This window comes from Equus caballus, chromosome 14, assembly GCF_041296265.1.
Source record: "Equus caballus isolate H_3958 breed thoroughbred chromosome 14, TB-T2T, whole genome shotgun sequence".
NCBI lineage: Eukaryota > Metazoa > Chordata > Mammalia > Perissodactyla > Equidae > Equus > Equus caballus.
In genome coordinates, this window is record NC_091697.1 from 62,015,023 (window position 1) to 62,030,835 (window position 15,813).

The 15,813-nt window shown below is 34.0% G+C and overlaps 1 protein-coding gene across 1 annotated transcript in view; it reads left to right on the plus strand.

The window, feature by feature from the left end:
- Positions 1-15,813, plus strand: part of FBN2 (fibrillin 2) — a 236,447-nt gene that overhangs the window by 71,627 nt on the left and 149,007 nt on the right. The window contains exon 7 of the mRNA XM_023617761.2: positions 9,718-9,843. Coding sequence (XP_023473529.2) covers positions 9,718-9,843 — 126 coding nt within the window. The remainder of the gene's footprint in view (positions 1-9,717; positions 9,844-15,813) is intronic.

Below are 15,813 nucleotides of genomic sequence, written 5' to 3' on the forward strand. Positions count from 1 at the left end.
TCTTAACTTCAACCAAAATATCACAAATTATTGACTCTCGTCATCTTCTATATTTGTACTTGGCTTTCTTACCTTGATATTTTGTCAGAGAGGCCTAGTTTTCTGAACACAATTATTAAAAATATGTGATCTGATCTCAAACATCCCGAATGTCCTTCAGGATTTAGTAATGTCTGAAGGCTTATTTATTTGATTTTGTTTCTCTAGCAAAGATAAGTTTGGGGCTCCATTTGCCTAAACGTCTAATGGATTAATACGGCAACAGGAGCAAAATGAAATTTGCCACATGGTTAGAATGTCTGGAAAAGCAAATTTAAAAAGTGCTGTTTTATTTCAAAATCATGGCATAGTCAGAAAGTTCTCAATTAAATACTTATCCTCAGTTTAGGCTATTTTGAGACTACATGTTACTGTGGTTTCATTTTTCCCTTTAAATTCCTAGACTGTTTCCCAAATACTCTGCCAAATTAATTTGGAAGATACAGGGCATGAAAAAATAACTTAAAAACATGACATATACCTGTCATACTTTTTTAATAATAGTGATTTTTTAATAAGATAATTGAAAATTTTTGTAGAGTTAAATAAATTTGAGCTAAGATGATAACTGTAAATAGCTTATACTGGTTCTAAAATATGGCTCGTGTTAGCCAAAGGAGGACATTTCTGAAGTTCTGAACATAGTGTTATCCTGTGACTGATTCAGTTAGTGAATTACCTTACCTATGGCTTAAGAGGAAATGAAAAATGATCTTATAATAAACAGAAGAAGTGTGAAAAATGAGGGTCAATAGAGAATTTCAATGATACATTAAAAAAAATTAGGCTGTAAAAATAATGGTAAAATAAAAAATTAAGCTGTGAGGAAACCAGTCAATTTTTTATTTTGAACTGTTGCCATGATGACATTCTGGACTTAAGGAAGCATGATCAGAAAAGGCTCCATCCTAGGTGCTGTGAGGTCGGTCACAATGATTCTCAGCTCCTGCCGTATTGAGAATCATTTCAGTTCTGGCTCTTCTGCTTAAGTCTACTCCACATTCAGTCTTGTCCTTTCTTCATTAAAGGACCAAAGTGAGCTAATATAGGACTCAAAATTTAAGCTATCATAAAACAAGTGAATTATAGGTTTAGAAAGTGGCCTTATTAAGCCCTTTTCCAAGAATATTTACAGACTTTAAATATGTCATAAACTGCCACATGCATATGTTGTATTATTATAAATAGTTTCTTCTTTTTTAATCTTTACAGTCTTATGAATTTACTCTAACTAGAAGGATAGTTTATTTAAGATTAATACTTGACTTTGGGTCTTTTAGATTTTCAAATGGACAGTTTGCATTCAAAACTTTTTTTAATATATTAAAATAAAATTGTATAGGGGCCCGGCCCCGTGGCCAAGTGGTTGAGTTCGTGCGCTCTGCTTCTGTGGCCCAGGGTTTGGATCCTGGGCACAGACATGGCACCGCTCATTAGGCCATGTTGAGGCAGCGTCCCACATGCCACAGCTAGAGGACCCACAACTAAAATATACAACTCTGTACTGGGGGATATGGGGAGGAAAAAACAAAATAGCAGGGGAAAAACAAAAAAAAGAAGATTGGCAACAGTTGTTAGCTCAGGTGCCAATCTTTGAAAAAAAATTGTGTAATTATTAATTTATGTTATTTGGTTTTTAGGAATTAGGCTTTTAAACTACTCCAAACATTTCAAAACTGCAAATCTGGCAGGGAGAAATTTGCTCATTAAATTCCGTCTTTTGCTTTATCGTCGAGAATAGTGATAAACTGATGCTGAGCTTCTGCTCCATTCCAGGGCATGAGAGAGGCACTGGAATTCAGACATATATGACAGAGTCTATATGACCTAGCTAGGACACAGGACAAGGACTTGAATAAAGAAATAGCAGTACAGACCCTGAAGGAGTCCCTGCAAAAACAAATGCGGATGTGTGTTCTTTTCAGGTGGTGTTAGTGTACAGATACAGGTAATTCCTTTACTCTGACTGCACTTGAAAAGAGTAGAGAAGTTTAATTTGAACTGAAACTGGGCAGGCGTGACTAGTTCTTAAATTGTAGACTGAGAGGAAGATGCCCACAGTAGGAAGTTATTTCCAGGCTTTCTGTACAGCTCAAAGTGAAAAGGAGATTTGGTTCAGTTGATTGGTATAAATTATTAAAGATAGTTAGAACCAAAACAAATTTATCTTGGTTGTCTACATCGACCAAGTTAACCAGATCATTACACAGTTTAAACTTTAATTCATGCTGTGTGAACATCAGCCATTCCTATGCAATCCAAAAAATTTACTTAAAACATATTTGATTATAGAAGCTCTTATCTAAAGATAGCACTGTCCCTTTCTTCTAACTCAACAAATGCTAACAAGAAAATGAGTAATAGAGAATAAGGTGTTCTAAAATAAAACTGTACAACCCTCAATTAAAAGTAGTGACAAACACATGCAGGTGTTGGGAAGTCGTTGGACGGGGGAATTTACTGTGAGTATCAGCATCCTGAAAGGCTATTTAGTGGCTGTGGATGTTCTGTGGGAGAGGACGAGAATGTCCCTGTAAGAGATAAATCTGCTGCAGACCCTCCGAGTAACAGAGGGATAGCAGGTGGAGAAGCTTTGGAGGCAAGCCATGTCTAGTATCCTCTACCCAGCCTTCCAGCACAGAGACACTCCTTGAGGTAAAGGAGAGGGAAGGAAAAAGAGGGAGGAGGGAGTGCTAGTGAGCATCTTAGAGTCTGTATCTTAAAGGGCAGAAAGTGGGAGCCACACCACCTGAAAGTTGAAATTAATATCCAGGGCAAAAAAAAAGTGGGAGAGAGTTTAATGAGAAGCTGTTTAAGGCAGTATTCCCTACAGAAGTTTTCAAACCAAACCATTTCCTCTTGGCTCTCTCCACTCTTGCTTTGGCAGGAAATGGCCCTATTTAAAGATGAGTAATAAAGACAAAAGGACTACATATAAAAAGTGGAAAAAAAGAGAATAAGAACATAAGGAAAACATGGATGAATATGCTTCAAAGAGGAAAATGAATACAAAGTTTCTATCTCTCTTATCTCAAGGAAATGAAAAAACAGTATGGTTCTTCTTTTAAAAGATTCTCAAAAGAGAGTTATAAGAGTTCACTAAAGACAATCGGAGATAAAAAAAAAGTGAATTGTGGTACTCAAGAAAGAAATTGGAGGATTTAGAACTTTACCTAATGAAAGGCAAATAATACATACATACATATAGACATACAAACATATATAAAACTGAAAAAAATTCAGTGACAGAGGTTAAGCTCTAGGAAATTACAAATTGACCAAAAATGTCAGAGAATAAACAAACAATTATTATAAAGAAGCTAATGTGTAGTAAAATCAGACTAAAGAAAGCTGATGAAGGAAACTGAAAAAAATACTTAAAGATAAAATAGAAAAATTTTCTAAAATAAGGTCTTCAATCTGCAGATTGGAAGGCACAAAACTCAATAAACAGAGAAGATAGAGAGAATCCCATAGGTGTAATAAGGCAGAATAAGCAAGGATTTTTTTTTAAAGAGACCCATCCCAACTGGTCTCAAACTTCTTTAGAACAATTCATAGACCAGAAAACAGTGTGGCAGTGTCTGCAAACTTCTGAGGTAATAACCTATCCTTTACTTGGCTTATATTTAAATAAAGTTATTTTAGTTGCTCTGTAGAGAATCAAGTATAGGGAGGGCAGAGTAGAAGCAAAGAAACCAGTTAAAAGATGCCTGCAATGGTACGGGCAGTGTATGATGGAGGCTGAGACCAGAGTAGAGGCAGAGGGAAGAGTTGAGATCTATGTGGGAAGTAAGCACTTGTTACTGATGGAATGACGTCAGACAAGTGAGAGGGAAATGCCAAGTTTATCTCCTAGGTTTCCGACTTTGACGATGGGATAAATGATGATGACCTTCATTGAGATAAGGAAAATTGAGATAGAACCACACTCTGTTCTTAATATTACAAGTTCAGAGTCCTGCGGTAGCAAGTTACCAATATTGGCTTTTGTGATGATCATTTATTCAGCATTTGAATTTTGTGTATCACGTGTAAATAGGTATTTTGGCTGAATCAAACCGTATTAAATAGTTTCTAAGATACCCTGTATTTCTCAGATTCCATCTGGAGACAGATCTGTTCTTCAATTGCTGTACTAAGAGGCTGACATTCATTTTTGTAGAAATACAAGTACTATGTATGAATATCTATGGAATGCAGAAATAAGAACTTACATTTTAAAAGTGGATTTACGATGGTGACAAGCAAAGTTAAAGCACACACACTGTTAAATACAGTAATAGGAATTGGTCCTTAGTTCCCACAGATATAAATTAAATGAACCATTTTTATATGCCTACACCACTGCACATATTTTTCTACATTTGAACATGAACTAAAAATAATATACCATCTAATACTAATTTATATAATAAAATAAGTTTAATCTTTTAGGGCAAGTTTGTTTGGAGAAGTGGAGAATCAATGAGTTCATAAACTAGAATTACTATGACTTTTTTACATTATTTATAACCTTAATAGACATGGACTGAAGTGATTATATAAGGTATAAGTTTCAAAAGATTTAATTTTATTCATAAAATCCTTAACGTGATTGGAGGTAATTCAACATTTAAAGAAATAGTAAGTTTGTGCCTGAATTGAAGGGATGAACAGAAACACAGTTGTGTAATCTGGGCAGTGGAAAACTCATCAGACGTTAGTAGCTGCTTATGCTGGCACTTTGAAGATGTAGAAACTCCTTCATAGTTTGAAAGTCTTAGGCTTGCTTTTTTGTTTTTATAGAGAACACATATATATGTTTGTAGGTTCAAACTGATTTATAAGATTTCTTTAAAATTTTGTTTTTTATTTTAATGATTATCATGATTTACCTTAAAAAATTAATTCTGTATAGCTGTGTACTCTAGAATACTTCAAAAATGAAAGTTTTATATTTCCTTCTAGGAAAATATCTTTTAGGCAATTACAAAATAAACCCTGTAATGTCAAATTGCATTTTCCTTTGAAAAATTACTGAACCTATTAAATATGTAGTCAAAGATTTTATGTATAGTATTAAGGGATTTATAGGTTTGGCTTCATTTTTCACCTTATATCATGATATTCTTTCTCTGATTTATCTGCCAGGAAAAGAGATTTCTAGAGATGTTTTATACTACACTGTAATGAGGGTGGAAACGTAGTACATTTAAAAAATGATGTGGTTTGAAATGTTCTGAATTAAACTGTTCATATATAAACTTCTTGCCATATATTTTATTCTACTTGCTTTTTGTTTGAATCAGATATCCTTTAATAAGACAATGAAATCTACTTTATTAAAATACTTCAGATTATTGTAATTAGTTTTACAGACAGATAGCTAAAGCAAGGAAGAAATTATAAGGATGCTAAGCTCTTTTATAGGCTTAATTTCTCTAATTTACCCAGTGAGATACACCAAACTTGTGGGCTTACCAAAAAATAATAGAGTAAATCAGTATGTACTAGAGATGTACCCACAAAATCTTTTTCAATGAGAAAAAGCAACAACACGTAGTATATAATCTTACTTTTGTTAAATAAACAGACCACCCCTCTGAATTGTGCGAATAGCAGTCTAAAAGAACACACGCTAACTTATATCAATGGTTATCTCATTAATTTTTTATTTTTCTGTATCTTTAATGTCTATTACAATAAGCATATATTATTTTGTAATTAAAGATAGAGTATTAATAAATCTATGTTAATCCTGTCAATTTGAATAGATGACAAATTTACATAAGCTTATATATTACATTTATTTTTATATACAGTGTTTATTTATTTTAACAATCTCCTGAGTTAGAGATTAGCTTTTACAGAGAGAGAAATTAAGGCAAATTTACATAGATATAAAATGACAGATTCAAAAACTCTAAATCAAAGGATTTTTCCCAATCCCCCTATAGTATACTGCACCATACACATGTTAGCTGTAACCTTTTTGGACAGGCCATTTATCAAACTGAGGAAGTTCTCTTGTATTCCTGGTTTACTCAGACTTTTAAAATCATGAATGAGTGTTGAATTTTGTCACTTTATTTTTCCTCATTTATGAGATGATTATAAATTTTCTCTTCCTTGATCTGTTAATATGACAAATTCTATTGATTGATCTTTGAATCTTGAAATAACCTTAAATTCCTGGAATAAACCCCACTTGGTCATGATGTATTAACTTTTTTATATATTGCTGAGATTGACTGGTTAAAAATTCTTGTGCATCTATTCCAAAAAGATATTATTGTGTTGTTTTCCTTCTCATAATGTCTTTGTCTAGCTTTGGTGTCAGGGTGATGGTAGCCCATAAAATGTCCCCTCTTCTCTTTTCTGTAAGAATTTGTGTACAGCTGTGTTCTTTCTTCTTTAAATGTTTGAAAGAATTCAACAGTAAAGCTACCTAGGCCTGAAGTTTTCTCTGTGCAAAGATTTTAAAGTATGAATTAAATTACTTGAATAGATGTAGGTCTATTCATATTATCTGTTTGTTTTTGGCTGAGCCTTGGTATTTGTGTCTTTCAAGGAATTTGTAGATTTTGTTTTAATTGTTGAATTTAGTACCATAAAGTTGTTCATAGTATTTCCTTTGATCCTTTGAACTAACTCTATAACATTTGTAGAGATGTGCCCACTCTTATTCCTTATATTAATCATTCATTTCTTATTTCTCTTCTTTTTCTTGATCAATCTTGCCAGAAATCTATCAATTTTACTTCTGTTTCCAGAGAGCCAGGTTTGTACTCATTGATTATCTCTATTGTTTGACAGTTATTCTGTTTCATATTATTACTTTCTTGCTTCTGTTTGAGAAGCAAGCTTCTGTTGCTCTTCTTTTTTAAAATTCTTAATATGGAAACTTAGATTACCAATTTTAGACCTTTTTGTAATATAAGCATTTACCTCTATGCACCACTTTAGCTGCATCCCACAAACTTTTATATGTTCTGCTTTCATTTAATTTAAAATATGTTCTAGGGGGCCAGCCCTTTGGCCGAGTGGTTGAGTTCACGTGCTCCTCCGCTTCCGCGCCCGGGATTTCGCTGGTTCGGATCCTGGGCACAGACGTGGCATGGCTCATTTGACCATGCTGGGGCGGTGTCCCACGTGCCACAACTGGAAGGACTCACAACTAAAAAACAAATATACAACTATGTACCGGGGAGCTTTGGGGAGAAAAAGGAAAAAATAGAATCTTTAAAAAAAAATATGCTCTAATTTTCCATGTGATTTCTTCTTTGACCGGTGGATTATTTCCAAGTATATTGTTTAAATTCCAAATATTTGGGTATGTTCCAAATGTTTCCTATTATTAATTTCTAGATTAACTCAGTTGCGTTTAGAGAACAGACTTTCAATGATATTAATCCTTTTATATGTAAGGAGTCTTTTTACATGGCCTCAGAAGATAGTCTATCTTGGTAAATATTCCGTGCACACTTGAAAAGAATGTGTATTCTGCTAAAGACAGTGTTCTATAAATGTCAATTAGGACAAGTTGGTTGAAAGTATTGTTCAAGTCTTATATATCCTACATATCCTTGCTGATTTTCAGTCTACTTGTTGTATTAGTCACTAAGAAAGAAATATGGAAATTTTCAGCTATAATTGTGGATTTGTCTAATTCTTTTTTAGTTGTGTCACTTTTTCTTCCAGGTGTTTAATGTTTTATAATCAATGCATACATATTTAACATTATCATGCCCTCTTAATGAATTGACCCCTTTGTCATTATGAAATATCCATCTTTATCCATGGTAATATTTCTTGTTCTGATGAACACTTTGTATAATATTAACAAAGCCACTCTAGCTTTCTTTTGATTAATGAGTACATGATATATCTTTTTCAACCTTTTAGTTTTTAAGCTTTCTCTCTCAAAGTGAGTTTCTTGTAGACAATATAAATTTGGGTCTTCCTTTTTTTTAAACTTATATGTCAATCTTAGTCTTTTTAATTGGATTGTTTACACCATTTACATTTCATATAATTACCAATATTATTGGGTTTAAATCTATATCTTACTATTTCTTGTCTGTTTGTTGCACGTATTCTTCATTCCTCTTTTTTTCTTTGCCTGCCTCTATTAGATGGAGTGTATTTTAGTATTCCATTTTATCTCCACAATTGGATTATTAGCTCTACTTCTTTGTTTATATTTTAGTGTTTGTCTTTACATATTTAACTTACTACAGTCTGTTTTCAAATAATGGTGTGCCACTTCACCTATATTGTAATAATTTTGCAATAATATTCTTCCATGTCCTCCTACAATCCTCCATGCTGTTGTGGTTATACTTTTTACTTCGATGTATGTTGTAACATCCAAAATATATTATTATTATTATTATCGTTTTGTTGTTATTTTCTACAATTATCTTTAAGTTTATTAAAAAATAAGAAAAATGTTTTTTATAATTATCAACATGTTTACTATTTCTAATGCTTTTCATTTTTTGTGTAGACCATAATTTCCATCTCATTTTTATTTTTCCTAAAGAACTTCCTTTAACATTTCTCGTAGACTCTCAGCTTTTATTTGTCTAAAAATTTTATTACACTTTCTTGAATTTCATTTTATCAATATTAAGGCTTTCTGTTCCTAAACAGATGAAATTAATAGACAGCTTAAAGGGTGGGGAAATAATTGTCATATCTAAAACAGAAAAGTTTTTAAATTTAGAATAAGAAATCAACCTCAATATAACAATGTTTAGAGGATATAAACAGGCAACTTTCAGATGAGGAAATCTAAGAGCTAACAAGAATAGTAATTAATAATTAGAAAAGTGGAAACTAAAATTAATAGTTAATATCCCTTTACGATTATGAGGCCAAAGAAATTGAGGATATTGGATAGTTATTTCATGTGTTAAGAGGGGAGAGAAAACATGAGAAAGAATCCTCATGAACAGTAGAGGTGTGTGGTCTACTCGTAGCCGTGTAGCTGGCTGGTGTGAAGACTGCTACAGGCATTCTGAAGCACTCACTGAAGCATTCACTGGGCACTGTTTATTCATATTAGGTGTATGTATACCCAGTGATCTAATAATTCTGCTCTGGGTCTACAGCAAAGGGAAAAAGGGTCTTTTTGAGTCTTCAGAGTTTATAGTCACTCAACTCCATAAAGAAACATAGTAGGGACGTTCATTATATCATTCACTGGTGAGAAGTTGAAGGTAAACTAGGTACCCATCACCAAGAGAGTGAACACACTAAGAAGGGTTCTGCAGCGAATCAAAGCAAGAGACTGGTTGTCCACATAACGACACAGATGAATTTTAAAAACCAAATTCCAAAAGAAAAAAAATCAAGAAACAAAATGACATCTATAACATACCATTTACGTAAACTAAAATATATGCATACAATGGGGTCTTGACTCCTCAAACACCATTCTCTTGAGAACTGAATTTCTTCTATACATTAAAGAAACATATATAGATATTCTGAAAATTAATGGTATCCACTCACAACTAGAAGGACCTGCAACTAAGATATACAACTATGTACGGGGCGGGGGGCGGGTTGGGGGAGATAAAGCAGAAAAAAAAAAAAAAACACATTGGCAACAGTTGTTAACTCAGGTGCCAATCTTTTTTAAAAAAAAAAATTAATGGTATCTATATTCAAAATACTTTCTTCTTGCAGATGTTGATGAATGCCAGGCTATTCCTGGGATATGCCAGGGAGGAAACTGTGTCAATACAGTGGGCTCTTTTGAATGCAAATGCCCTGCTGGTCACAAACAGAGTGAAACTACTCAGAAATGTGAAGGTGAGTGTCTCTACTTTGATGGACATGTCTAATTGTTGACTTTGGATCCAAGAAAAACATGACTTCATTTTGAGTTTTAAAAAATATTACTCAATTATAATTCTTTATTTTAATATGAAATGTAGGTATAACTTATAAAGTAGTTTTGTGTTGGTTTGTGTATTTAATGGGCTTGATTTGGAAAGAGCCAATGAGCATTTTGCATCTGATTTGTTATATCAGTTTCTATGTTGTAGTGAAAATGAGAATAATACAGCCATTTATATTTTTCTTTAATAGTTTTCCATTTCACTTAAGAAATTATATCAAAACTAAAGTTGAGTAAAGAGATATCCAAGTGAAATATAGTGTCATGTGAAAAACGATATGTTAGAAGTTGGCACCATGACATATATGATAAAATAAATATTTTAATTGTTGTATTAAATATTGTTGCTTGACTAGCCACCAAATTAAAAACAAGCATAATTGATTCAGGGAGAATTTTGAACTTACCGCAATAGGCATTCTGTGAAAGAATAGCTTACTCAAATAAAGATATAAAAAAAAAACCTAATGAATTTCTGGAATATGAGTTTTGGATTATACTGTTGAAATGTAAGTTTCTATCAGCATTCTTCAAATAGAATAAATTCACTTGTTATATTTATCTGTGATCAAAAGCTTTATCATTATTATGAAATTTAAGAAGCTTCTAAGTGTGTCTAGCTTTAATGAACATAGATATTTAGAATTATTTTGATGCTTCTAGTAGTATTATAGTGTTTATCTTTTCAGTTATTACTTAAATCAGTTTATTTCAACTAAGATAGTTTTCTAAAGACAATAGAGTATACCTATTCTCATTTTTGTGTCATAAGCATTCCATTTACTCAAAGTTTAAAAACATCTATTGTAGAGGTTTGTTTTTGCCAGCCCAGATTATCTGAGGTGGAAAAACATATATGAGAAATTCGGTAAATCTGAACTTATTCCTTATGCCTACCATGATCTTAACTGGGAGCATTTTCTGAGTTCAGTGGTCTAAAGTACCTAACATATATTATAGTTGCTTCCTGTTAAAAGAATTACCACAAGCTCATCTAGACCCATTTGCCTTCAATAACTAAAATCATCTTCTGGTGTATATAATTAAGTCTTTTGTTCTTTCCCTTTCCAAAAGGCAGTGTTTTGGGTTTCTTGGTTATGAAAAGTTGTGTCATTCTCTGTAGAAGAAAAAATGGGAAAAGGCAAAATCTCGAGTTTAATTACAGAAGACAAACAGGAATGTGAACTATTTGATTAGACAGGAGGTAGAGTGTGGGTGCGCATGCTGTTGTTTCAATACCTGAAATCGTAATACCAGGAACCCATGGGACATGTAGGCTCCTGTATTTTCTGTTTGTCCTCCATTTGTCAGCTCCAAATTAATCTTCATAATTTTATACATTTCACATTATTATTACAACTTAATTTCATACTACCCCAAAAGAGAAGGTAATAAAATGTGGTTAATTATTTTAAAGACCAAATACATTCTCTATGAAACAGCAAGAATGTCCAAGTAGTTTATGCTATTTAAATACAATGTTTATAGCAAAAGTCTGACTATATTGGAAATGTTAAGAAAGGTACTTGGAAGATGGGAAAAATTATCTGAGTTAACACTGGAATTGGACCAAAGAGTCAGGGATCTCCAGAAAGTGTGAATTGTGCTGCTATATCCTTACTTCTTTTTGTATTTTCCCTCCGTGCTTTTTTTGGGTTGATTCTACTGCTCAACCCTTTGTCACTCTCCTTCACTTTTTACTTCCGGAATAATGTCCAAACTAGATCCAAGGGTGGTGGACTTAGGAACAAAGACAGTGCTTGATTGTAGGTGAGAAGGCACAGCCACTGACTGATTAAAGTGGTTGTAACATTTCCATTAGTTATCAAACAATGTATTTCTTAGTTGAAAATAAAATGAGCCTTTTCTACATCACATTTCATCAAAACAACATATAGAGCCAGGACAGAGTTGGGAGAAGCACAGTGCAACTCTTTATTCACACTTGTCTATGTTCTTTAGGAAAGGGGGCTCTTGAAGTCATGTAGGCACTACCCAGGGCCCTGAATCCAGTCCTCTCTTTTCTTAGTTCCTGCCCAGGCAGCCAAATCCATTTAACCATTGCCCAGAAAGAATTATGTGATTTAGTAGTTGGGATTGGTGGGGAATAGTAAGATTGGAAGAAGTGGTGATTAGAATTTGAACACTAAAGGTTTTATGAAGCCTTTACTTTGTGTATGTCATATTTATTTAGACGTCTTAAAAGTGACTATTATTGACTTTCTTTGGGTAATATTGTTCTTTTATGTAAAAGATCAAGTGGTATTTCCTTATATAAAATCATTTAATGTAATTGGTAGCAAAATGTATCTGAAAAGACCAAACTGTTGCTGCACTCAGTGACAGATTTTAAATTATAGTGAGTTTATGTATAGTTTATACAGTGTCAATGTAAAAATGTTGACATAAATTTAAAGTTAGTATCTACTCTAAATAAAAATACATCCATAGCAGTTACTTTTGACCAACTGTCAAAGGTAAGATATTTTAGTTTTTTATGTGGATTGCAATGTAAATATAGAAAATAATAGTGTTGGAAGATTTATTTTAAAATGATGCCCTTTCTATTTTTATTATAATATATATATTCCTGTTCATACAGTAATGAAGTTCTCTAAAGAAATCTTTTTCAGTCTTTAAGTTACTGGTCTGTTCAGAAATAAGGAAAGTAACTCCAACATTTTCGTCCTGGGTGAATGGGAAAATGGTGGTAGCATGAACAAGAAACTGCAAAGTTAGCTTATTAACTTTTAAGAATTGTGTTATTGATCTTTTTTGGTGTGTATTTGTTTGTTGAACGTCTTACTCCAACACTTGAGTAAGATCCTTGAGGACAAAAACTCTGTCTTGTTATTACTGTATCCCAGAGCGTGGAACTGTTCCTGATATATTGTAGGCTCCTAAAAAATATGTGTTGATTAACTGGAAGTAGGGTGTATAGTAAGTTAATTTCTTTGACTTGGATTAAATGTCCAAAAAGGAGGTAAAATATGAGGCCAGAGCTAAAATTGTATTTGGAAAGAGGCCAGTGATCTTCATCATGGGAATTTTTCCTTCATCTGACTGTTTTTCATTTTCTTAATAATCTTATTTTCCTCTGGCTGCCATAAAAAGACCAAGAGCATAAACATTAAATTAGATCTTTGTGTCATTGTCCGTCTTTGGTCATCTGCAGGTAATACTTCTCAGGTCAGGGACCTTCGTTCTCTATTTAAAAGAAAAAACTGTCTTCTGCTTGTTCTTTGGGATGTCTTCCTAACAAAAATCTTATCCTGGAAGGCTTGTTCTGCTGAAAATTTAAATTTGAACATGTATAGTTTATACTAAAATGAACAAAAAATGGTGGGGGCGACAGTCACCTCCTAATTTAATGTTTGAAACATATGACTCAATCTCTCTCATTGAGGCTTGTTTTGTTTTATATCATTGATCAGGTGGAGTCTCTTATGGGATTTTTTCTTTCTCGTGTTCAAATGTAGAATCCTGTCCAAGCTATCCATCTGAGCCCAAAGCACAAAGGAGCATTTGTTTCTGTGTGTGTGTGTGCGTGTGTATGTCTAAAGGAGAATCAGTTATTTTCCCCCGTCGCTAAGTTAGCGTCCCAGATTCAATAAAACCTCTGATACCTACTGAAGTCATGTCCTATTTCTCCTGGACCAGTTTGGCTACAAATCTTTTCCAAATTCTGTCATACCGTGGGCAAAATGATTCTTTGGTGGAGTAAACTATTTCTTCACATCCAAAGGAAAGGTTGTTTCAGTCACTTACTCTATTCAAAGATTCCTTCATCTAAATATCTGCTTAATTTAAATGAAGAAGGGAAGCAGAACCACATCAATATAATATGAAATAGTATATCAGGAGACTGTCCAGCATTTTTCCTTTTTATAATAAAATATGTCATTTTGAATTTCAGTCCCTGTGGATGAAGCTCAGGTGGGTGCCAGCTGTCCTCACATGATCCCACCTTCCAGACTATACCTTCCTTAACATTCCTTGAGCTAGTTAATCTTTCCTGGCTTAAATAGCAGGCAAGAAAATAGCATCATTGTATTGGAAAGTTTCCCTTCAATGGCTCTTTATATGTGAAATAGTTGTTTGCAATTTATTCTGAAGAGTCTTCAGCTTTGTTCCATTACCAAAGCGTTTAGTTGCTTGAGACTTGTGACAACAAATATATTTATTTATGCTCATGAAACTTGTTGGCACAGTATCTTTAGCTGCTGTCCAACTCTGCTTTGATAAACCATGGAAAATAAACTATACTAAACTGAAAAGTGCTTGCTTTTACTCATATTACCAAAAGTGTATTAACTTTAAAATAAATAATAATTAAATTCATTAACTATTTCCCAAAAGGAAAACTACATATTAAAATTGAGATTCAAGAAAGGGGATTGTAAATATTGGAAACAGATAAAACTTTTTAGGTCATCAATTTGAAAACCACAAAACTATTGTCTTTTAAATCCTTTTTAGAAGAAATTTACAACATTGTAGTTAAAACCTAAATTCACTCTCCCTTAAATAAGAAAGCCCAGGCTGCTAAACCCAAATCTACTTTCTGCTCCCATAACAAAAATGTTATTCCTCTATCATAGCATTTTTTACATTGTACTTTAGTTATTTTTCTTGTTTGACTCTGCCAGCAGATTGCATGCACCAAAAGAGCATAATAATAAATGCTAATATTTATGGAGCACTTAATATATCCTCGACAATCCTTAAGCCACTTTACATAGGTTTTCTTATTAAATCGTTACACAATGCAGTGAGGTTGACTAGTATCATTAACCCGCTTTGCAGATAAACAAACTGAGGCACAGTGAGGCTTAGTAACTTTCTTGAGGTTATATGGTAGGAAACAGCAGAGCCAGGATTCCAACCTGAGATTCCTCCTGACCTCTCACTCTTAGCCAGACCTGTTGAGCAAACAAACGTGGATGATTCGGCAGCACACACCTCAGCCCCTGGCCTGCGTTCACAGTGGGAAACTCGTGGAGACGGCAGCAGTAGAAGGGTTCTTTCTTTGCTCATTGCATCATGTGGCAGCGCCCTGCGATCTAGAAAGACCAAAACTAGACCTAGTTTAGTGATCCTGGTACTGGCTGTGGAGTTTGCATGTTTGGGAAAAGCATGGTGTCTCTCCTCTGATATTTACATTGGCTGCAAAAATATGGAAACTTGACCTCCAGTCCTGTTTCTTCACCTCAGCCTACATGAATGGAGGAATCTTCCCTTTGTGTCATCAGGGTTCAGGGGTCCAAGCCTTGTGATTGTGGATGCACGACCTGACAGTTCACTGCTCCAGCCCAGATCCACCCCTCGACCCTTTATCTGGTTGACCAATTTAAGCACTCAGATGTAGCTGGTTTCCGTGGAGCATTTTGGAAAGTTAGCCCACAAGGGCTAATTCTTGAAAAACTTAACCTTTCCTGCTTACCTTTCCCAGTATGTTCTACTGCCACTCGTGGCTGATGTATTAGATATTCAGTCAATGGATTTTTACTCTATTTTCTGTTCATTAAAATGAAAATTTATTCTGTGCCACTGTGCTAAAATAATTCATTTACCGTGACTTCAGAATTGAAATCTCAGGTCTAGGAGAACAAGAGTAGGGATAAGTGGAACTGAACTAATTCTGTCTTTATTCGTAGAAGGTAGTCAATAGCAGAAGTCTAAGAAATAGCTTTAGGGGCCGGCCCCATGGCCAAGTGGTTAAGTTCAGGTCCTCCGCTTCTGCAGCCCAAGGTTTCACTGGTTCGGATCCTGGGCACCAACATGGCACCGCTCGTCAGGCCATGCTGAGGCGGCCTCCCACATGCCGCAACTAGAAGGACCGCAACTAAAATATACAACTAGGTAAGGGGGGACTTGGGGAG